General features: G+C 43.6%; 1 protein-coding gene across 1 annotated transcript in view; it reads left to right on the forward strand.

Annotated features, from left to right (window-relative positions):
* Window positions 1-23,131, forward strand: part of ARL8A (ARF like GTPase 8A) — a 102,151-nt gene that overhangs the window by 73,824 nt on the left and 5,196 nt on the right. Inside the window, exons 5-6 of the mRNA XM_088482442.1 lie at window positions 10,859-10,926; window positions 19,861-19,931. Coding sequence (XP_088338568.1) covers window positions 10,859-10,926; window positions 19,861-19,931 — 139 coding nt within the window. The remainder of the gene's footprint in view (window positions 1-10,858; window positions 10,927-19,860; window positions 19,932-23,131) is intronic.

Below are 23,131 nucleotides of genomic sequence, written 5' to 3' on the forward strand. Positions count from 1 at the left end.
GATTGGTTTTGTTAAACTGTGAATGTCCTGTTTCATATATACAACATAAGGGTGGATTGGAGGGCACAAGGACAGTTCCATCTTGCATCTTTTTTCCTTTCCATTATGTACTGGTTGGGGCATTGCTGCCTGACATTTTTAATGTTATTTTTTATGAATGTCCAGAAATTGTAATGGCCACAGACAGCATCTCCTGCATGCCCCATTCATTTTTTAAAACAAAATTGTGAACCAATTGCTGCTTGTTGTGTCAACCCGATGGCACAAGTGGCACAACAGTGACATTCAGCCAAGTGTTCTCAGCCCTTAAGGCCCAAAGGCCGCATCCTGCTTCACGGCCCAAAGGCCACCTGTCATCACTCCTCACCAGCCTTCAAGGCTGTAATGGCCGCACCTTGCCAAGAGTTCCAGGCCTCAAAGCTGTATCAGGACTGGTTCCTTCCTAATCATAGGTCTGTATTCCACTACTACTCAGCCCAGAGGCTGCATCAACAATTAACTATCAACTATCAATTATTCAGCCAGGGGCCTCACCAATTATCAATTCTTCAGCCAGGGGCTGCACCAATTATCATTCTTCAGACAGGGGCTGCATCAATTATCAATTATTCAGCCAGGGGCTGCATCAATTATCAATTCTTCAGCCAGGGGCTGCATCAATTATCAATTCTTCAGCTAGGGGCTGCACCAATTTATCAATATCAACTCTTCTTACTTCAGCCAGTGGCTGCGCCAACTATCAACTATCAATTCTTACGTCAGCCAGTGATTGTATCAATTATCAACAATCAATTCTGCAATGCTCAAGGGGTACCCCAACCATCATCTTTTCACAGTCCTCAACTCTATTTATCACTCAGTTTTGTGACAGCTAGCTGGATGCAACCTTTTGGCCCTTAACTAGATGAACAAATCAATATTGAGAGCTTTGAGGTGGTCAAAATTGACTGGAAATGAGTGGAAATAAATGTTATTGAGGTTAATAATAATGTAGGAAAAAAAGGCCCATTTTATGTGATTTTAGCTATTTTATTGATTTTTTTAAGAAAAAATCCAGATCCAAATCAAAACTGAAAAACAAAACACGGAGGTGAGGTTTTGGTAAAACCAATCCAGATCCAAAACCAGGGGGGATCCAAAACCAAAACACGGGGGTCAGCGCACCTCTCTAATTTAAACCGCCGTTGGGCCTCTATACTATGATGATGCTTTTATCCAGGCTGATAAGTCTAGAATATCCTGTTATGGAATGATGGCTTTAGATAATTGTTTACATTAAACTGCACTTTTTTACTCATCTTAGGAATTTGGAGGTGTGCAGGTTTGCTTGGTCCATGTGCTCAGAGTCTGTTATTGTATTTACAAGCTATAACCTTGCACCCATTGAGGATAATTTTTTTCGATAAAATGTGTTCTGATTTGATGGACCTTTTCATTGTGTGTGTATACAAATAATCGTACGTGTATGTACAGTGCATTTTGTTATGTTACAGCCTTATTATAAAATGGAATAAATTAATTTTTGTCCTCAAAATTCTACACACAATACCCCATAATGACAACATGTAAAAAGTTGTTTGTTTTTTTTAGATTTTTGCAAATTTAATAAGATAAAAATAAAAAAAAGTAGGGTGCTGGTTGTTGCTTTTAGGGGGTGGGGCACAATTTTTTTTTCATATTTACAGGTGCTCCATTGGACAGATTAGCTTCAGGGATACTAAGGGAGTATGTGAGATAGTGTGTGTGCATGTGTGAGTACACGTGTGTGTGTGTGTTTGTGTGTGTTTGTATGTATGTTTTAATAAAGTGTTACTTTTCTACGGTGTGTGTGTTGTGTGTTTTTTTTTATATCGCTTTTGCTGTGGATCTACAGGTACCAGCAGACCCTTAATGCCCCGCATGCTAATACTTGTGGTTCTCCAACTGTAGTTCCACAGCAAAAGACAATATTTGAACTTTACACTACACAATCAAGCCTGCACCCACCACCCAGGGGTGCCAGGGATAGCCCCAGGCTATCAGCTTGGAGTGCCCTGGAGAGGGGGACCCCTTTATTGGGGGGGTCTCCAGGAATCCCCGGCCTGGGCTGACTAGCAGTCAGGCGTGATGCTGTGGCTTGGGGGCCCAGTGAAAGGGGTCCTCTGGCTGTGGCATCACCACCCCCTGCTAGAAAGAGTCCGGTGCTTCTGGTAAATACAGGGGGAGCCTACACATTTTTCCCCCTGTATTTCTAGAACTAGGGCCGACTCAGAGCCCAGTGCTGGTTTCTGAATATGGGGGACCCCTACGTCATTTGTCTCCCGTATTTTGGCAACCAGGACTGGTTCTGAAATGCCTGGTGCTGGTTGTGCTTCATGCGGGGGACCCCTACATCATTTGACCCCTGTATTTAGCACAACCAGTACTGGCTTTCCAAAGCCCAGTGCTGGTTGTTGTTTTTGGGGAGTCCACAACATTTTTTTTATTTTTACGGGTTTTTTTTTTCAATTAAACAGAACAACAGACGGGTCTCACTAACCTGTCCCTACTTCTGTGTTTGTTTTTTTTTTAACACAGATGCAGGTATTCTGGATATTTCAGATCCGAGCCTGCATTTGTGTGCTGTTACCTTCCCCGGATCCTAACTCCTGCTACACCGCCGCCCACACTGCCGCCGCTAACGCCCGCTACCATCCCCGGTTCCCCGGCCGCAGCTAAGGCCGGCTTCCTTCCCCCCGGATCCGGCTACCGCCCGCAAAAGTCAGCCATCTTGCTGCAAGTGAAGCCACAGTGAATACACCTGCTGGAGGCTCCTACTGCGGCTGCGCAACAAGTTGAAATTTCCTATCTATTCAATGGCGCATTCTTGAGGTAATAGTTTAAAAACTGTAACTTTCTAATTTACCTGAACCCCAAAAGCACGCACCCTAGCACAATAGCTACCTAATAAAACAAAGCCCAAGTCTAAATTCGCCCCCTACCCTGAGTTATGCCTTCTCTTAAAAAACCCATAGAGAACAGCAGAAAAGTTGTCCTAATTAAGAATGTCAGGAAAAAGTGACAGTAGGAACTTTAGCTTACTCCCAAATCCTCATTTTTGATATGTTTTCCTGTGCATATCCATTTTGCCTTGATTTTTTTTTTCTTGCATGGGACATTGGGCCTGATTCAGAGCCGGACGCAATTAGCGCTCGCTCGTCCAGAAAATAGGGGTGGTTATTCAAATGAACCATTCGCTCTTTGCGGTCTGTTCACACCTCTAGGTTTGAACGAGCGAACAAAACTTGCGGTCGTTTTTTGGATAAATACGCCCCCTGGCCGCTCGCATCCTACATCATGTCCGCTATTTATTAGATTAATCGAGTACATCGACCAGTTTATGAACTGCTCGCTATTCTTGTGGTTGGTTTTTGCTACCACAATCTTGCGAGCAGTTCTGGCTATAAAATAACCCAGTGACGTGGTCAATGACGCTGCTGTTTTAATTATGCACACCCATAAAACGCCCGTTTTGACCTTTAAGCACGCCTGCGTTCGGATCTTCACTCCCCGTTTCCAAGCACCTTCCCCTGTTACTACCCACATACGCCTCATTCTGTCACTCAAATTATCAGGCATTCGCTATTTTGCGAGCGCATGAATTTCGACCGCACTGACTGGTTCGCGCATGCGTATAACGATCCGTATGCATGCGCAGTTGGGCAAACATCGCTCGGAGCGAACGAGCGGCCGCTTACGAGCGGCTCTGAATCAGGCCCATTATACATTTATTGACAGCAAAGTGGTATTCAATATAGCCTCCAGATATAATTGTGAATATAATATTAATTGCAGAATACTAGATCAAATAAGTTAATTCATTTAATTCTTTGGAATCATGTTTCTCCATATGTGATGTTTTATCCTTCATAACTGAATTATGTGATTACTTTTATAGAAGAATCATTGAAATATTTAAATTAGATGAATCATCTGCAAACTATCTGAGTATTATGTTATTATATTTGTTTAATACCACAGTGGCTGAAAAATTTTATTGGTTTATGTTCACACTTGATAGATCTCCAGAATTATGGGATCATCCATAATTATAGGTTCTTCACCAAATGTCTTAGTTCAGAGATTCCCAATTTCAGCCATTGCAGTCCAGGTTTTTTTTTTTTTCCATAATAGTTTTTATTGAAAATTTAGTATAGAAAAATAAATGAGGATACAGAATGAAAAAAAGGGGAAAAGGGGGAAGCCAGACATATCGCATAGCACAAAACAAAACAAAATATCATTGGTCAGCTTACAAACATTTGATTCATAGACAAAAAAGAGAACTTTTAATACACATAAAAGTAATTAGAAACAGGATACTAAAGGAATGATGAGTAGAACTACCCCGAATCTGAATGAGGAGAGCAGAGAACACCTAAATCAACAGGAACCCTATAAATAGTGGAATGACCTTGTTTTTCCCTATATTCTCCCCACTGAAACCATTTCATATGGATGGAGTTAGCAGAGGAGGAATATTTGCTATCCAATGTTTCAAAAACAAAGTGCTTATGAACCTTGTTTTCTATCATTGTGATGTTGGGCAAGTTAGCAGACTTCCACCCCTGAGCAATTGCAGCCTTAGTAGCTATTAAAATATGTCCCATGATGTATCTCTCACCACAGGATAATGTCCCAGGATAAAAAAGAAATAAAGCAGTTAGGGGCTCCGCAGGAATGGTTGTTCCAACTATATTACTTATCATGGAAAACACCACATTCCATAGGGGTCGAAGCAGGGGACATGACCAGAAAACATGGAGAATGTCTCCAACCAAGCCACAGTTTCGCCAACAATATTGGGAGGCAGAGGGCCAGATTTTATGTTGCCTCTCAGGTGTAAAATATGCTCTCTGAAGTAGCTTGTAATACATTTCTGAATGATTAATACATTTGGATACTGTAAAACCAGAACAAAAAATAATATTCCAATCATCTTCAGAAAGATCTACAGCTAAATCTCTCTCCCATTTGATCTGGCATGGTAATTTCCCCTTTTTATTTATTCTTATCTGACACTGATACCACCAAGAGATACCTCCTTTATGATTAGGAGATTGGAAACGAAGCAACAGCAACGCTGGGAAGGCAGGTTTCTTAATTGGAGAAGGGAGGTGGCTTTGCAACCAATGTCTCAACTGTAAGTATTTATAAAAGTCCTGCTTCATTAGTCCAAATTGAGTTTGAAGAAACACAAATGGGGCAAGACCATTTTCTGTGAATACGTCACTCAGGGAAGAAAGGCCCGCCCCAACCCATGAACCTAAATACAAATCTGGAATCAAATTAGCTATCGATTGGAGAGACAGATTAGGAGAAGGCAAGGAAATTTCTTCATCTAAGGAAACATATGCATGCCAGCACATTATTGTAGTCCGAACTGCTTTACAAAATCCCGGTCTGAAGGAAATTTCAGAGGGGGGCAACCAGAATAAATCAGAAAGAGGGAAGGGACGCATAAATTCCCTTTCAATAAGTACCCACGGTTTGGGGCAGTCAATTATGAACCGATCTCTGGCCTGACTAAGAATACAAGCTGAATGATAGCGTTCCAAGTCTGGGAAGGCTACTCCTCCAGCCGCTTTGGAGAGGGTGAGAGTGCTTCTTGCTATTTTGGGTCTATTACCTTTCCAGATATATTTAGTAATTATTTGATAAAATTTATTACATATAGATTTAGATAGGGGTCTAGGGATAGTACGAAATAAGTACATAAGTTTCGGGAGGAGCACCATTTTTGCAGCCGCAATCCGTCCCAGCCAGGATACCTCATGTAGCATCCATTCCTTAGTTAACGTTTCATAGGCTTTCAATAATGGCCCAAAATTACATTCAATGAGATCATGATCTCTAGCTAAATGCACTCCCAGGTATTTAAGTGACTTAGATTTCCATATATATCTGTAGGTCTCCTTCAACTTTTCCAAAAGTGCATTCGAAATGTTAAAGGGAAGGGCCTCTGTCTTAGTGGTGTTTAGTTTGTAATATGACACTGCTGTATATTGATCTAAAACAGCATGTAGTGCTGGAAGAGATTCTTCTGGATGAAGTAAACATAATAAAATATCGTCTGCAAATAAACTTATCTTATGGGAGGAGCCCCAAGAAAAGGGCCGTGTATGCTATTTAGGGATCTAATCGTCTCAGCCAGAGGCTCAATGGCAAGCGCAAAGATGAGTGGTGAAAGGGGACATCCCTGACGTGTGCCGTTTGATATGTCAAATCTGTCAGATAGGCAGCCATTGACAAACACTTTCGCGGAAGGGCAGGTATATAGAGCCAAGATGGAGTCTAAAATTCTCCCCTGGAAACCGAAACGGTGTAAAACCTCCATCAAATATCCCCAATGTAGGCGGTCAAACGCCTTCTCGGCATGAAGCGACAAAATCAGCAAGGACTCTGAAAGGAAATCATAATGCTCTATTATATTAATAACTCTACGTGTATTGTCTGGGGCCTGTCTGTCCATCACAAATCCAACCTGATCCGGGTTAATGAGAGTTGGCAATAAACGAGATAAACGATTAGCAACCAATTTAGCAAACAGCTTGACATCGGTGTTCAATAATGCAATAGGGCGGTAGTTGGCTACAACATAAGGGTCTTTACCGGGTTTCGGTATGGCAACGATTCGTGCCTCCAACATTTCTTTAGGGAATTGCTTAGATTCAGTTGCTTCACTAAACACCGACAACAAAATTGGAGCCAGATCAGTTTTAAAAGATTTGTAGAAATTTGCAGGATAGCCGTCTGGGCACGGAGCCTTATCCAATTGCATATTGCCAATTGCTACATCTATTTCATCCAGAGTCCAAGGAGAGCTAAGGGACAGACAGGCCTCAGAGGACAACACCGGGAGGGAGAGCCTACTCAAAAACTGCTCAATAAGAGCAGCAGTTGGTTGGGTAATATTGGGGTCGTCTTTAAGATTATATAGTTGTGCGTAATAGGTAGCAAAAGTGTTAGCTATCTCGACAGGGTCGGATACCTTTGCCCCATGATGAGTATAAATTCTCTGTATCTGTTCCCGAGCCCTTCGTCCGCGCAATTTGCAAGCCAACAACCTACTAGCTCGATTACCAAACACATAAAATTTTTTATTTAAACGGGCAATATTACGCTGTACCTCTCTAAGGGAGAAGACATTAACCTTCTCGCGGGCATTAATAAGTTGTTTATATAGCAGTCTATTAGATGGATCTGCTTTATGGGCCTCCTCCAAGTGTGCCGCCTCAGCTTCGGCTTTCTCATATTGCTGTTTATATTCTCTTTTAAGCCGAGCAGCAACCTGGATCGCTGAACCTCTGATAACTGCCTTTAAAGAGCACCAAAAATTAAATATAGAAGTCTCTTCCGGTTTATTGGTACTAAGAAAAAGGGAAAGGGCCTCCTGTATTGCTCTATGAGCCTCCGGCTGAGACAACAGGTGGTTACCCAATCTCCAAGGGCCCGGGACGACTCTTCTACTCCCTATGTCCCATTTCAAAAAAAGGGGGGAGTGATCCGACCATGTCATGGGAAGAATATTAATACTTATAATAGAAGACAAAGTCCATTTATCAGAGAGAGCCAAATCTATCCGAGAGTACGATCTATGGACATGTGAATAAAAGGAATAGTCCCTTACTGTAGGGTGTTTGGCTCTCCAGACATCGAACAGTCCGTACTCTGCTAAAAGCTGCTGAAAACCCTTGGAAAACTCCTGTGGTCTACTTGAACAAGAGGTCGTTGGACGGGATCTATCCATAGTTGGGTCGAGAACCATGTTAAAGTCTCCGAGGAGTAGCAGTGCTCCTTTAGAGTACTTCTGCAGTGTCAAACAAAATTTTCTACAAAAGGATAGTTGCCTAGTGTTGGGGACATAACATGAAACTAAGGTGACTTCCACGGCGTCTAATAGCCCTACCAAAATTAAATATCTTCCCTGTGGGTCTGCGTGCTGCGAAATCAATGAGAAAGAGCAATGTTGGGAAATAAGGAGGGCTACTCCTGCCTTCTTATGAGGCCCATTAGCTGTGTAGCAATGAGGGAATCTAGCGTTACCAAAGCTCGGAGGGGCAGACTGCTGAAAATGGGTCTCCTGTATTGCCACAATATGCGCTTTAAGCCTATGGAAATATTTCAGTGCTAATCGTCTCTTTTGGGGAGAGTTCAATCCTTTTGCATTGATTGACAACAAATTAACCATAACTATAAAGACGAGATATAAAGTACTTTACATAGACCAACATTATATAGTATAATCTTGTATCTGCAAATCTGGCTGAATAAAAAAAACAAAAACAAACACATAAGGGGGTAACGTAAAGATAAAGAGAGAGAGAAGAAAACAAAGAGAAAAAAAAAAACAGCAGACATAGGAAAAAATTTAAGAAAACAAAAATGACCCCACTTGGAGCCAACAAGAGTCGTATAAAAACTGTGACTCTTAAAAGTTTGAAAAGGGGGGGTAGTAGCCTGTCCCCAATCCCCCTTATAAGTGATTAATAAACATTATAAACAAACCAGGTGCATTTCCGTAGCTCCACCTACATTTAGGGTCACCCAGATGAAGCAAAAAAACAAAAATAACGTATATTTTCAACCCCCTCCCCCATATTCACGGGGAAAAGGCGGAAAACATTACTAAGTGACCAACCCAAGAACATAATTTGTCATAACACTCTAAGGGAGCAAGGTTAAACATCACCTGTTATTAAATATATATATATATATAGAGATACGTACATATACGTATATAGAAGGCCTAACATTACATGGAACTTATGCTGGAAATAGAATAGTGTAATATAAACATATTATTGCTACTCAGAACGAACCGAAACACTCAAATAATTTTCTCAAAATATACAGAGTAGCATAAATACAGAAAAAAATTATCAGAAATACTTATGCTTGGGATCCCGCTATGGACCAGTCTTTCTGTAAGTTTTGAGCAGACGATGGATCAGGAGAATTTCCAGCAATGTTCCACCTAGAGAGGGTTTTCCACCCCTCCTCCAGGTTGTTAATCGTGACAGTGGAGCCATCATGTGACACTATGAGCTTGGTAGGAAATCCCCATCGATATAGCACATTAGACTTCCTGAGGGCACTGGTAATCGGATAAAAGGAGCGTCGCTTAGCCAGTGTTGTTTGGGATAAATCGCCAAAAAGTTGAAGTCCATTCAAGGCCTCTGTTGACTCTTCCGATGGTCTAGCTGCTTTCAATAGGGCCTCCTTTACATGAAAAAAATGCATCCGCATCAATACATCTCTGGATGCACCGTCTGGGGCGTTTCTAGCTTTCGGGAGTCGATGGATACGATCTATAAGTAAGTCGTCCGAACGTGCGTCAGGAAGGAGCTTTCGAAAAATGCCCAGGGTATATTCTTGGAGATTACTATGGGTAACTGTCTCGGGTACTCCTCGGAGTTTAATGTTATTGCGTCTAGATCTGTCTTCCAAATCTCCGACTTTCTCACGAAGAGCCGTAACTTCAGATTGGAGAGACTCATGTAAACCTATGAGATCGTTGTGCGAGCCTATTACTTCCTCCATTTTATTCTCGAGATGATCAGTTCTACCACCGAGGTCATCAATTGACTGTTGACAAGCTTGAAGAGTGGCACGGAATTCTGCCGCAACTTCTACTTTAAATTGCGAAAGGAGTTGTTTCATGGTGCCAACTGTGAGAGAGTCACAGTCCCTAGGGGAACTCAATGCAGAATCGGTATGTGTTGGAGAGGAACCTGCTGTAGATGGAGTAGCCAATACAGTTTTCTGGGAGGGTAACGTTACCGACGTTGCTTTAGTAGGTTGAGGAGAGGGTTTGAAAAAAGCTACTTTAGAGACAGGTTTGGATACCTTAACCTTCTTCGGGCCCATAGTAAAATCAGCTCAATCTTTCTGGGTGTGCAAAAAAAAAAAAAATCAAGTATCACATGAACATATGCTCCACTATTTCACGTAGAAGTTAGGCCTTTGAGATATCAGGGTGAAAGAGGACATTGAATTAAATGGTCCAATATAGCAACCTACATCTCTATAGTAGATTTAGTAAAGAAGCAGCAATGGGCTTAAGAGAGCTCACTGAACAGATTAGTATTCAGAGCTCATGAGAGAGACATGTAATAAACGAAAACTACCACTAGATGGAGCTCACACTCTTTGGCAGTATTTTGCTTATGAGAGACACTGGCAAGATGGCGTCCTCCCGGAGCTCTGTGGATCAGTTTCTCTCACACCAGGGGTCCAGGGAGGGGATCTTCATATTATATAGGTAAGTCCCCAGGGTACCTCAATTAATAGTGTGCGGTGCTGTGAAATCCGGAAATCGCGGCAGGCACTCGCAGCCGCGCAGTGCTGAATGACAGGGAAGCTAGAAAATTTAGGTCCCGGCTTCAGGGCAGATGACAGGCCCTAGTCTGCAAATGAGCAGAGCAGGACACCTCCGTTCCACAATCGCCACTGCCGGACACCTCAAGGGCAAGGGACACAGTGGGGGCAATTTAGGCAGTTTTGATTAGCCACTGGATGGGTCAGTATGCTGTTCCCAGCAGGAAATATCAGGAGCTCTCCAGCTACACGTCTCACTGCAATGGATGCCAGGCCTGCAGTCCAGGTTTTAAGGATATACATTCTTAAGCACAGGTAACTTAATACCTCAGTCAATTTGATTTAACCATCTGGACTCAATAATGGATATCCTTAAAACCTGGACTGTAATGGCGGAGTTTGGGAAACTCTGCTTTAGTGAATTCCTGCCACAATTTATCATATCAGTTCTAGGAGGTGACGGCTCTGTTTTAATTGCCTTAAAGTTTTTATAGAGCTGACATTTTCAATTCTTTTTCAGGTTCTTGTTCTTGGAAACAAGAGAGATATTGCTGGTGCTCTTGATGAGAAAGAATTAATTGAAAGAATGTGAGTATGTGATTTACGGTTTTAATTTAAAAGTACCCTCAGTTATCGCGTTGAGACAAAAATTATGTGGGTCCCAGGGACCCTTCACTTAAAAAAAAAAAAAATTGGATCCAGCCTCATAGTTTCTGGGTTCCATTGGAAACAAAGATTATGTCCTCCCACATTATACCACAGACCCTTAAGTATACATGGCACTGTACCTCTCCAGAAATTCATTAAATGTACTTCAGACCTGCCCACAGGCCCTGAAAATACCAATCTAAACCCCCTCACATGATGCTCTTTAAATAATTTACATGACATCATACCTTTGCACTATTTTTTACAAATCCGAAAAAGGCATTTCTGACACAGTGCCAATTAAATACACTTCAGTCAGACCTCCCCACATGACAGGCCACAAGTCCCTAGTTAAATACACTACAGACTGAACTATATAATGCCACCCATAAATCAAGCTCCCCATACCCTTCCTTTAATGAAGCACACATGACATTTTTTCCAAAACAAGGAAAGGACCCTAGTTTGTTTTAATATACACCTATTAGTTTGTTAAACATACAGATGTGTCCTCTTACATCCTTGCCGATCGCGCTCCAAACATGCGAACACATCGCGCCATGCGATTACCCACAGCAGGGTACGCTATGGTGCGCACCGTGATCGCACCATGCAATCCTATGGAGTTGCGGGTGCGAATGCAGTGCGCGTATCCGCCTGCTGGTGCACACCTCGCACCATGCATGGCGCGATTTTCCGCGTATGCAGCAAGGATGCAAAAGGACATATCTGTAGTTTATAAACTTTCAGCCAAAATCATGGCCACTAGACTCCAGACAATACTTCCCTCAATCCTGACTGCCCATCAGTTAGATTTTGTGAAAGGACGACATGCGGTAAAGGTATACTTACTGCACTTGCAGATGTTATAATTCTCCTATACACCAAAATATGCTAATGAGTTTGGACACTCACAAAGCATTCGATATGGTCTTATGGCTCCATTTGTTGAGCGTATTGGAGATATGGGTATTTGAGACAGGTTTTATTAATTTGATACGTTTTTTCTACCATAACCCGTCTATTTCCCTGATGGTAAATGGAATGGTGAGGGCTCGTTTTCGTCTGGAGAGAGACACATGTCAATGTTGATCGACAGCTCGGCCCGTTTTGTAGGCGGGGCGGGGGGGTAGCTACACAAACGGAGGCGTTCCTGACAGAACGCTTGCCGTTTTGTGGGCGGCCGCACTGACATCAGCAGTGATGTCAGTGGGGAGTTTCCTGCTCGATCAGAGCAGGAAGCCCCCTGGGGCTTGCGATTGCCGAGATCCAACCTTAGGGTCTCGTCACAAGCCCCGATGGTCGCGATGGTCTTGACCATCGCGACCATCACCCTGGTCGGTCGCTAAGCTGTGGGTGGTAACCCACAGCTTAGCTAGCGACCAGGAGGCCGCTCTAAAAAAAAGAAGCGGCCGCCCCCATTCAGAGAGAGCGATCTCCTCTGAATGAGGGCCTAAATCTTCAGTGTCCTTAACGTCACCAGGGAGAGGCAGATATTTACCATTGTTTGTGGACTTGCCCTATTATTAAATACTTTTGGTACCTTGAAAGGCAATATGCCTAGGAAAACTTGTTAATTATGTTCCTTTCACTCCAGAATGGGCTATTCTAGGGGTATTGGACCCCAAACAACGAATAACACTGGAGGGTACAAAATTGTTGCTAGCCCTTAGTGCAGCTGGAAGAAAACTATTTTACAGGGCTGGATACTACATACACCACCTCATTGTCTTTGTTTTTTTTGACAAATTGCATTTTCTATATGCTATGTAATAAGGAGGGACAGGCAGACCGTTTATTTAAGTTATGGGAATCCTATATTGACACCTTGCCGCTTACAACTAAAATGCAAAGTCATGAGAGTTTGCACCAGACCACCTGGTACCCTGCTCGGGTTGCAGCACAGGATCCCCCTATTCACTTTTAGAGGTTGATTGTCTGACCAACACCTCCTGTCCGGATTATTTGGCCATATCCTCTAATTGAACTATTATACTGTATATGTTATTTTTTAAGACAAATGTGTACCTCATACTCTACTGTTCTAAATATAAATTGTTGGGATTTGAACTACCCATTTGTTACAATCATTATTGTGTCTTTGTATTGCTGGAATTAATAAAAAACCCTATTGAATTACTGATCTCTCTTTTTAATGATTGTATTTACAATACTTCATTGCTTTGTATTTTATTTTTATGTACAGTAATACCTCAAATAAAAGTAAAAAAAAAATACAGACCTCTCCACAACTATGCCCCCAAAATCGTCTGCTGCCGATTAACCCTGATGTGCCGACCAGAGATAGGCAAAGTCTGATTACTCCTCATCTCATACACAGCATCCCGGCAATCTATTGCAGGGAGAGACAATGCAATTTAGCTACTGGCCGCAGTGCTCACAGATCATATTGGCCACACGCCTGCTGATTTAATAATAGAAGCCTAGCTTGCAGAGATTAAGATTTACTTTGAGTGTACACATACTGTATGTAGTTCTCTCTCCATCACTGCCGTTTTTTCCAAAACAATCTGCCCCATCTCTGATAAGGAAAACAGCTCCATCTCTTCCAAGGCCAGCATCCCCTCTTCATCTCAGCCCCTGCCCTCCTCCAAGCAATTTGCCCTCCCTCTCCCTAGGATAGTTAGCTTCTCTCAGTAGCCCCCTCTTTACCTTTTCCTCCATTGTCAGCTTCCCATTTCTCTACCGGGCCACAAGTTCAGTGAACCATTACACAGGCCCAGCAGACACCCCTTGCTCCACCTGTTACAATTGTCCATGAGCTGTGTTTCATCATATGCAGTCCCTGCAGCCTCCCCTTAATCCCTAAAGCTAGGTACACAGTAAACAACGTGTGTACCCAGCGATGCGACCGGCGACCCCACCGATATGCCAGCTGACAGGCCGACATATCAGTCGGCGGGTACACACTAGTCGATCCGGTGCCCGAGCACCCGATATGTCAGCCCCTGCCGCATCCCGCCGCATGGGGTTGTCAGCCGCATCGTCAGTTTCAAGCAAGTAGTGCATGTAATAATCTAGATATATTGATACATACTACTATTGTTAACAAACTGCTCTTTAAATAGATTTTATTGCTTTGGGGTCCCTATGTCCACTACACTACAAGTGAAGAGACCTAAATAGCTTAAAAGCTTGTGACAGAAATATATCAGCCAATAAATGTTATCACTTTTATTTCTTCATCAGGGTCCATAGGGGTCTTAAAATACTGGCGCAGAGGCATATTATTAATGCCAGGGGACCCTGTGGTTAACGTCAGCCAGGGGATTATCCATGCAGCCCCTCCTCCAGCTCTGGGCGCCATTCCACTGCGATTCTGGTGTTCCCTGGGCTGCTCCTCCCTTACCCTCCGCCCCCTCAGAGACGCACGGCAGCCATTTTAGGCAAGCAGTCTCCGGGAATCGCTGGGTCCAGTCTATCTGTATACCTCTCCCAAGGGCCAGGTTATACAGCGCTGTATCCTACCAGCCACTGCGGTCTGTGTATTTCATAATACCGTGCTTCCCCTATAATAAAACACTGTCTTATTTTTTTGGGGGGGGTCAAAAAACTCCATAGGGCTTATATTCAGGGTAGGGCTTATTTTAATTAACATTGACAGCAATTTCAGTAATTCAATACAATTCTTTACTTTTATTTTTTTTCCTCTTTCTCTCTACTCTCCTTTGCGGCGCTGCTGTAAATGACGCTGCCACGCACGCCAGCTGCCGCCTATTCACTGTGAGAGAGTGAGACGCTGCAGCTGTGATTGGATGCCACTGTTAAATCTTTAACTGCGGCATCCATTTCATGCGGGGGGCGGAGCTGGGGGCATTTTAGTGTAGCGCAGGGACCAGACAAAATGGGGATTTTGTTAGGGCTTATTTTCGGGGTAGGGCTTGTACTCCCTACAAATCCTTTGCCTCCCCCATGGGTAGACATGCTGTCTACCTCAGTACAGAGTTTGGCTACTACCTCTACATACAGAGTTGCAGCAAATGCTACAAAGGGAAAAGCCTTTACCTACTATGGCCCATATTCAATTAGCCGCGATAATTTCTTCTCCGTCGGCAAAATGTACTTTTCGCCTACATCGCGTGTTTTTCGTGAATTCACTTTTCATGCATGCCCTCTGCTTTTTGCCCTATTCAATTCCAAAGGACGCGTAAACGGGACCCGGCGAAACGCAAACAGGCGAAAAGTATTGTCAGATTTGGGGAAATCAGCCTGACACCCCCAAAAGATGCACTAACATTGGGGATCAATGTAGTTGCCCCCAAATAGCCCTGCTGAAGCTATTTGAGGTCCTTAAATGCTCTCAATAGCTGCTAATTAGCGTATTTGCACAAGTAGCGAAGTATAGCATTTAGCAGTTTTTATTTTGGTGAAAATAAGTAGTTCCAGCAAATTTGGGGTACATGAAAATGGGTGCAAGCATGGTTAAAAACCACAAAGGTGAAGTTTAAAAAACCTTGAAAAACACACCTTCAACAAGCACCTGCAATCAAAAAACACCTCCCCCATACTTGCAGACACCCCCAAAAGCTTATTTCTCTAGTTTTTAAGTTTGTGCCCCAACTTTGTTTTTCTCCGCCACCCCTTTTTCAATGGCAATTTTTGGGGTGTTACTCATTTTTTTGATGGTTTCTTTTGATGCAGTTAACATTTGGGGACCTGTCCCAAGGGTGCAGGGTGGTTTTCCCACCTTTGCACCCCAAAACCGCAATTCTGCACTTTTTGCCTCCTGCTATTCATAGGCGAAACTTGTCTGCCTATTACATTGCATTGACTTTTCGCTTACGCGAAAAGTCTTTGCAATTGAATAGGATGAAAAGTTCCCGCCTGGCGAAATGATGTCACCCTCGATATTTTTCCGCGGTTTCGGACTTATCGCGGCTATTTGAATATGGCCCTAAACCCTCCAAACGTTTTCTGTTGTCCTCCCAGTCCACTCAGTTATCTGATTCTGACATATCATCTGGGGAGGCAGAAGATGCAGACCTCTCTTACTCTGACTCCATCTCCGGAGACGAGGAGCCACCCTCTAAATTAAATATACCTGCTTCGGTCAGAGCTGTAAAATCCATTTTACAAATAGAAGAGGATGAACCCGCTCCTAAGAAAAAGAATGCACTTTTTAAATGATAAAAGGTAGTTTTACCAGAGTTCCCTCAATCAGACCAGCTATCTGATCACATGAGTGAAGAATGGAATATGCGTGGTAAAAGGTTTCAAATTCCAAAAATAGTTCAGTTCCTTTGACGCTCTTCCAGCTATTCTCATGTAACTCGTTTGGTTAAAAATACCACGTTACGCATTGGGTATGCGGTCAGGAAGCCGGCGGTCCAAATGCCGACCGCCGGCTTCCCAACTGTGAAATCCCGGCATGGGACTAATGATTGGTGTCGAAATCCCAACGCCTATCATTATCCCCCAACCAAAATCCTGACGCCTGGCATACCGAACAAAGGTAAGCCGGGCGTCGGCAGCGGACAGCCGCGGGGAGGAGGGTTAGGTTAAGGAGCTCCCGGGGGGACTTAGGGATAGGCACACCCCCGGGAGGGTTGGGATTAGGCTAGGGGTAGGGAGGGTTAGGGTTAGGCACCTCCAGGGGAGGTTAGGGTTAGGCACCCCACCAGGAGTGAAAGGTTTAGTGTGCGGGGAGGGGGGTTAGGTTTAGGCACCCCTAGGGGGAGGTTAGGCACTAGGGGGCGGTTAGGGTTAGGCACCCCTAAAGGAGGGTTGGGGAGTGAGGGGGGTTAGGGATAGTTAAAATACTTTCCCTGTCGGGATCTTCAGTCTTCTGCCTTCTGGCGTCGGTACTATATCAGCCCGGCGGTATGTCATACCGATTCCACCCATTCACACTGCTACCTCCTTGAAGGAGAGGTCAGATAGACATATAGAAGCTTGTCCTAAATCTGTTTACTCTCTTACAGGAGCTATTACTCAGCCTGCTAGGGCTAAGGCCTGGCCATTGAGAGTTGGGCAGAGGCCCTAGAAGAAACACTTCCCCCTGATGCTTCAAGGGAGCAACTCTCCTATGTATCTCACATTAGGGATGCAGCCTCCTACTTAGGTGAGGCAGCTATGGATACGGCTCTCTGGCCCCCAGGATATTTGCCACTTCAGTAGTGGCCCGCCGTATCATTTGGCTCCCTTCCTGGAAAGCAGATTCAGACTCAAAACGAGCTCTGGAGTCTCTCCCTTATTCAGGAGACATTCTATTTGGTCCAGAGCTAGATAAAATTGTGACTACTTTGGCTGCTTCCAAGGTGGCATTCCTGTGCTCTACCTATAATACAAAACCTAGGATGTCATACTTTCGTTCCTTTCACCCTCAAGGCAAAGCCAAGGGTCAGTCCTTGCCATGGCAACAGACATCAGCCTAGGGCCAAACAGGCCTGGGCAACTAGAGTCCACCTGCCAAGTCTGCAGACAAGCCTGCAGCCTGACTGGGCAGGCCTCTCCCTCTGGGGGCTCCCAGGGTAGGAGGCCAACTTCAATTCACCCAGGTTGGCAAGAGGGCACTCAAAGTCAATCAGCAATGACAGAAGTGTCCCGCAATCTCTCAGCCATCTCCACAGTGTTCATCCTGGGGATTCTCAATTAGGAAGCGGATTTCCTCAGCCATTACGACGTGCATGCAGGAGAATGGTCTCTACATTCAGACATCTTTCAGCTTCTGGTGGACAAATGGGTTCTTCCAGATGTGGATCTCATGGCCTCAAGACACAACAACAAACTTCCAGTTTATGGAGCAAGAACAAAGGACCCCGACGCGGCCTTCATAGACGCCTTATCGGTGACATGGACCTTCCAGTTGACATATCTCTTCCCTCCAATATCCCTGCTTCCTTGAGTGCTTTGGAAATTCAGTCAGGAAGAAAGCACAGTCCTGTTAATAGCTCCGGCTTGGCACAGACATCATTGGTACTCTGATCTTCTAAGACTCTCTATAGACCTTCCTCTTCAACTTCCTCTACGAGTAGACCTGTTGTCTCAGGGTCCATGTCTACATCCAGACCTAGCCCATTTGTCTTTAATGGCTTGGCTCTTGAGACATCCCTCCTAACGGCTAAGAGATTCTCCAGCTCTGTGGTCCAGACCATGCTTAGAGCACGTAAACCAGCCTCATATTTCCAATGGTGTGCTCCACAAAACTATGACCCTCAGGTCTTTATAGTTTCTGGACATCTTGCCCTTCTTCAGGCTGGATCTAGGGCTCCTCCTAGCATCTCTCAAAGTGCAAGTTTCTGCTTTGTCTATCTGGTTTCAGCACAAGATTGCTTCTATACTGGATGTCCACACCTTGATGCAAGGTAGTCTATGGATACAACCTCCCTTTGTCCCTCCTGTGGCTCCATGGGATTTAGCATGTTTTGCTCAAAGCACTTCAGGAACCTCCATTTGAGAAGACTCTGTTTCTTCTGGCTATAGCATCTGTCCATAGGGTATCTGATTTAGGGGCGCTTTCATGTCGCTCCCCCTTTTTGATATTTCATCAGGATAGGGCTGTTCTTCGAACACGCCCAGGCTTTCTTCCCAAGGTGGTTTCTCGCTTCCACCTAAATGCAGAAAATCTGGTTCCGGCCTTTAATTCACCAGACCTCTTGGCAGGTGAGGCATCTTTGGATGTGGTCCGTGCTCTAAAGATCTACCTGGACCGTACTATTTCCATCAGGAAATCGGACTCCCTCTTTGTTCTATATGGATTCCACAAGAAGGGATGGCCAGCTAACAAACAGACTCTGGCCAGATGGATTTGCATGACTATCTCACAGGCGTACACGCAAACAGGCTTTCCTGTGCCGACTACAGTCTCTGCTCATTCTACTCACTCTGTGGGTCCCCCTTGTGGGCAGCCTGAAGTGATGCCTCAGCTGAACAGCTATGGTCTTCTGTCCACACCTTTCTTAGGTTTTATGCCTTTGATACATTTGCTTCTCAGGATGCTTCCTTCAGGCGTAGGGTTCTCCTGTCAGCGCAGGAGCGTTCCCACACTTGAATCACTGCTTTTGGACATCCCCAATGTCTCCCTGTGGAGCCCTATGGACCCTGAAGAAGAAAATGAGAGTTGTGGTAAAACTTACCTTTAACTCTCTTTCTTCAAAGTCCATAGGGTCCACAGGGCACCCGCTGTGACGCACCTGGCTTCTATGGGTTTCTTCTCTTGGTCACTTGTTTCCTTCTATGTGTGAGCATATGATTCTTCAGTGTAACAGTCTTCCTTCTCTCCTGTCCTGCTCCTGCCTTGGGCTTGTTAACAAAACTGAAATGCCCTCAGGCTGTGGGCGGGGTATAGCGGGAAGGACCGGAGCATCCTGGGATTGAAAAGTTGCTGTTGATGTCCGGTCCTCTAGATCCCACTTACACCCCAATGTCTCCCTGTGGACCCTATGGACTTTGAAGAAAGAGCGTTTAACAAAGGTAAGTTTTACCATGACTCTAATTTTTTTGCCTTCTGCGATTGGCACTGGTAGCACAGTGGCTAGCATTGTTACCTCACAACACAGGTGTTCATTTCCTACCAAGATTTTATCTACATAGAGTTTGTTAGTTCTACTTGTGTTTGTGTGGGTTTTCATCTGGCTGCTGTGGTTTACACTTATATTCTAAAAATATAGTAGGTTAATTGTCTTCTGGTAAAAAGCGATGATTGGAACATAAATAGCACCTAGTGACATTCGCAAAGCCACAAATGGAGGTGTGGCTGAGATGTGTAGCTGGAAGTTGTATACGCAGGCTCCAGCACATGCACATTTGGTAGAAATTGTGGCATCTATAAGCAGAGATTGTGCCTAATTCAATTCACTGTATTACAGGTCTGGTTTTCTTCATGTTCATTTATATCTCTCTCTTTTTGTGCAGGAACCTTTCTGCCATCCAGGACCGGGAGATCTGCTGCTACTCCATTTCTTGCAAAGAAAAGGATAACATTGGTTAGTAACATGGAAGTATTTGCTTAGACAGCCGGAAGTAATTGTATTGCCAGACCAGGGCTAGTCAAAGCAGAAAAGTCTTCTGGGACCCAAACTTCAGAGGGCCCTTAACTGACAGTAGACGTTACTTATTGGATATTCATTAGTCTATGTACTACAAAATTTGTGAATTTTTTAAAATTGATCCAAATTTCTGATTTTATCTTGTTTTTAGGCAACCTCTATTAATACAGATAGGCTAATGTCAAATACCTGTTTTTAAAATGTTTACCTTTTTCATCAAGAAAAGTGAAGGTTTTTGAAGCTTCATCGGTGACACAGAGCTGGTTTCCCAGCTAGCACCACAAATGATCAGTGTTCTCTTAGAATTGACGTACTGTATGTGCCCTGTGTGTAGCTGTGGTTGCTGTAGAACACTACACTTTCCTGTGTGTGAAAAAGCAATGTGGTTCTTCAGTGCATTGAGTATTGATCCCAGAAATAATAAATCAAGAAAGGAATGTTATTCACAATGATTATCATTTGGCAGGACTTTTCCTGTATTGTCTAATGTTTGTATTAATCACTATATCACTGCATTGGCAATATCTGGTTAGACTCCACTTTTTCTTTAATTTAGTGTTCTTATTAATGACCTGGTTCCCATTATGATTAACTCTTACTCCACATATTAATAAAGTCTTGACCTCACATCTCCCCTATCTATAGGGTATGCAGTCGGGAAGCCGGCGGACCTAATCCCAACAGCCGGCTTCCCGACTGCTTAATCCCGGTGAAGGTTAAATGACAGGCGTCTAAATCTAGACGCCTGTCATTTTACCGACGCCGGGAGACCGGCGCCCGGCATCCCGATCGAAGTAATGCCGAGCGCGGACAGCCACGGGGGGGAGGGTTAGGTTTAGGGCTCCCGGGGGGACTTAGGGTTAGGCACCCACCCGGGAGGTTAGGGTTAGGCTAGGGGGATGGAGGGTTAGTGTTAGGCACCCCCGGGGGGACTTAGGGTTAGGTACCCCCCACCGGGGGACTTAGGTTTAGGTGGCGGGGAAGGGGGGGTTAGGTTTAGGCACTTAGAGGGGGGATTAGGGTTAGGTACTGGGGGGGGAAGGTCAGGGTTAGGCACCCCTAAGGGAGGGTTAGGGGGTAGAATTAGGTTAGTGAATACTTACCTGGGTACGATCGGGATTTTCATCCTTGTCGTGCTGCCGCTGTCGGGATTTGAACCGCCGGCCAGGGGTCCGGCGATAAATCCTACCGATTCCTATCTATAGTATCTTAAATTGAGGTTATTATTTTGGAAAGGTGGTCAACCTACATGGAGTAGTTTGTCTGGCTCTGTTTTCTGTACACTGTACGTGTTGGTTGCTTTGGGTTTACATATATGCTCCACAACCTGTATCCAGTGGCAGAAATATAGGTGCACTAGTGGAAATGGTGGTGTACTTCAGGTCCAATTCTTTATTTACATTGTAGAGCAGCTTATGTGTTATTCATAAATTACATTCTTTGAGCATGCTTCCCAGACAGACAGAGATCCTCCTACTGATCTCCACATCTTCATGTCACACAGTTTCAAAGAGAGGTAAAGCAACTTGTGTGGAAAACTTATCCATCAGGGCACATCCAACAAGGAAGATTTAACTGTGTCCATATTAATCCTAACAACCTCTGTTCTGTGTAGTCAATTCTGCTCCTGAGGTTTTTTGTTAGACCATCTAATTAATGACTACAGCAAAATATGGGCTCTCTGGATGTCAGTCAGTTATTATTAAATGCCATAATGACTTCTGTTATGAAATGTTGCATAACTTTTTCCCAGGGTTCAGTACCTTGATGAAAATGTGCTTTTGGGCAATTCCGATGGTAACGGAATCACCTTTTTACAGTGATAAACTCATTCATTATACAACTGCCACCACTAAGATGAACAAATAACCTAACAGCCCACAATAGACCTGTTATAAAATGCTATCAAAATAGCTAAAGTGCTTTCGTGTGCAGGTTGTCCTTGATAAATCAGCCTACTTTCAAAGTCAGTAATGGAATCCATTCATGAGACATGTTACAGGTTGAGTCTCCCATATCCAAAATGCTCGGGACCAGGGGTATTTTGGATATCGGATTATTCCGTATTTTGGAATATTTGCATACTATAATGAAATATCTTGGGTATAGGACCCACAACTAAACACAGAATGCATTTATGTTCTATATACACCTTATACACAGCCTGCAGCTCATTTTATACAATATCTTTTATAATTTTGAGCATCAAAAAAAGTTTGTGTACATACATGAAATTCATATATGTTTCATATACACCTTATACACACAGCCTGAAGGTTATTGTATACTGTATTTTAATGAATTTGTGCTTTAAAACAAGTTTGTGTACATTGAACCATCACAAAGCAAAGGTTTCACATTCTCAGTCATACTAAAAATATTCCGTAATTCGGAATATTCCGTATTTCGGAATATTTGGATATGGGAGACTCAACCTGTACTATGTGTGTGTACAAATAATAGATACATTGATCTTCCAGAATTAGCTTAAAATTTTCACAATTTTATTTTAAGATGGGGACATCCAGGGGACACATCTACATAAGTTTGGTAAAAGTAAGACACTTTGTGTAACCTGGGCACATTTTTAATAAAGTAATGGAATCACCATGCTGTGGTATTGGAATCACAGAGTGGGTAATGAGCATGGTGAAGTGTACTATACTAATTACAATGTTTGCTACCTACTAATGCAACTACTACTACTTATTACGTTTTACAAAATATTTCAGGACATAATTACATAATTTGGAATGTATCAACATGGCTTAATACTTGGAATACTTGTGGTTAAAACTTGACCTAAACATACAAACATAGATACAGAAGCAAAGTAGAAGTGCAAATCAAAATTTCAACTACAAATCATACTTACCTACTTTTGGTTTCTCCGCTCTGGAAGAAGACCAGAGAAGAGATGCAGCCTTCCACTTTAGTGGGCGAGGCTGGACTCATGCCCCCGTTACTGCCAAATGAAGTGATTCACTGGTCTGTGGGCGGAGCGTAAATGTGATCTTCTGCAATTTAGCCATGCCCCCTCCCTATGGACTCACAATTCCCGGCAATTATTTCCCCATCCTAGGAAGTGAGCAGGATGCGGGAAATCCAGCCACTCTTCTGGCGGTGCAGGAGACTAC

This window comes from Taudactylus pleione, unplaced genomic scaffold (genome assembly GCF_031769625.1).
Source record: "Taudactylus pleione unplaced genomic scaffold, aTauple2 ptg000288l, whole genome shotgun sequence".
Taxonomy (NCBI): Eukaryota; Metazoa; Chordata; class Amphibia; order Anura; family Myobatrachidae; genus Taudactylus; species Taudactylus pleione.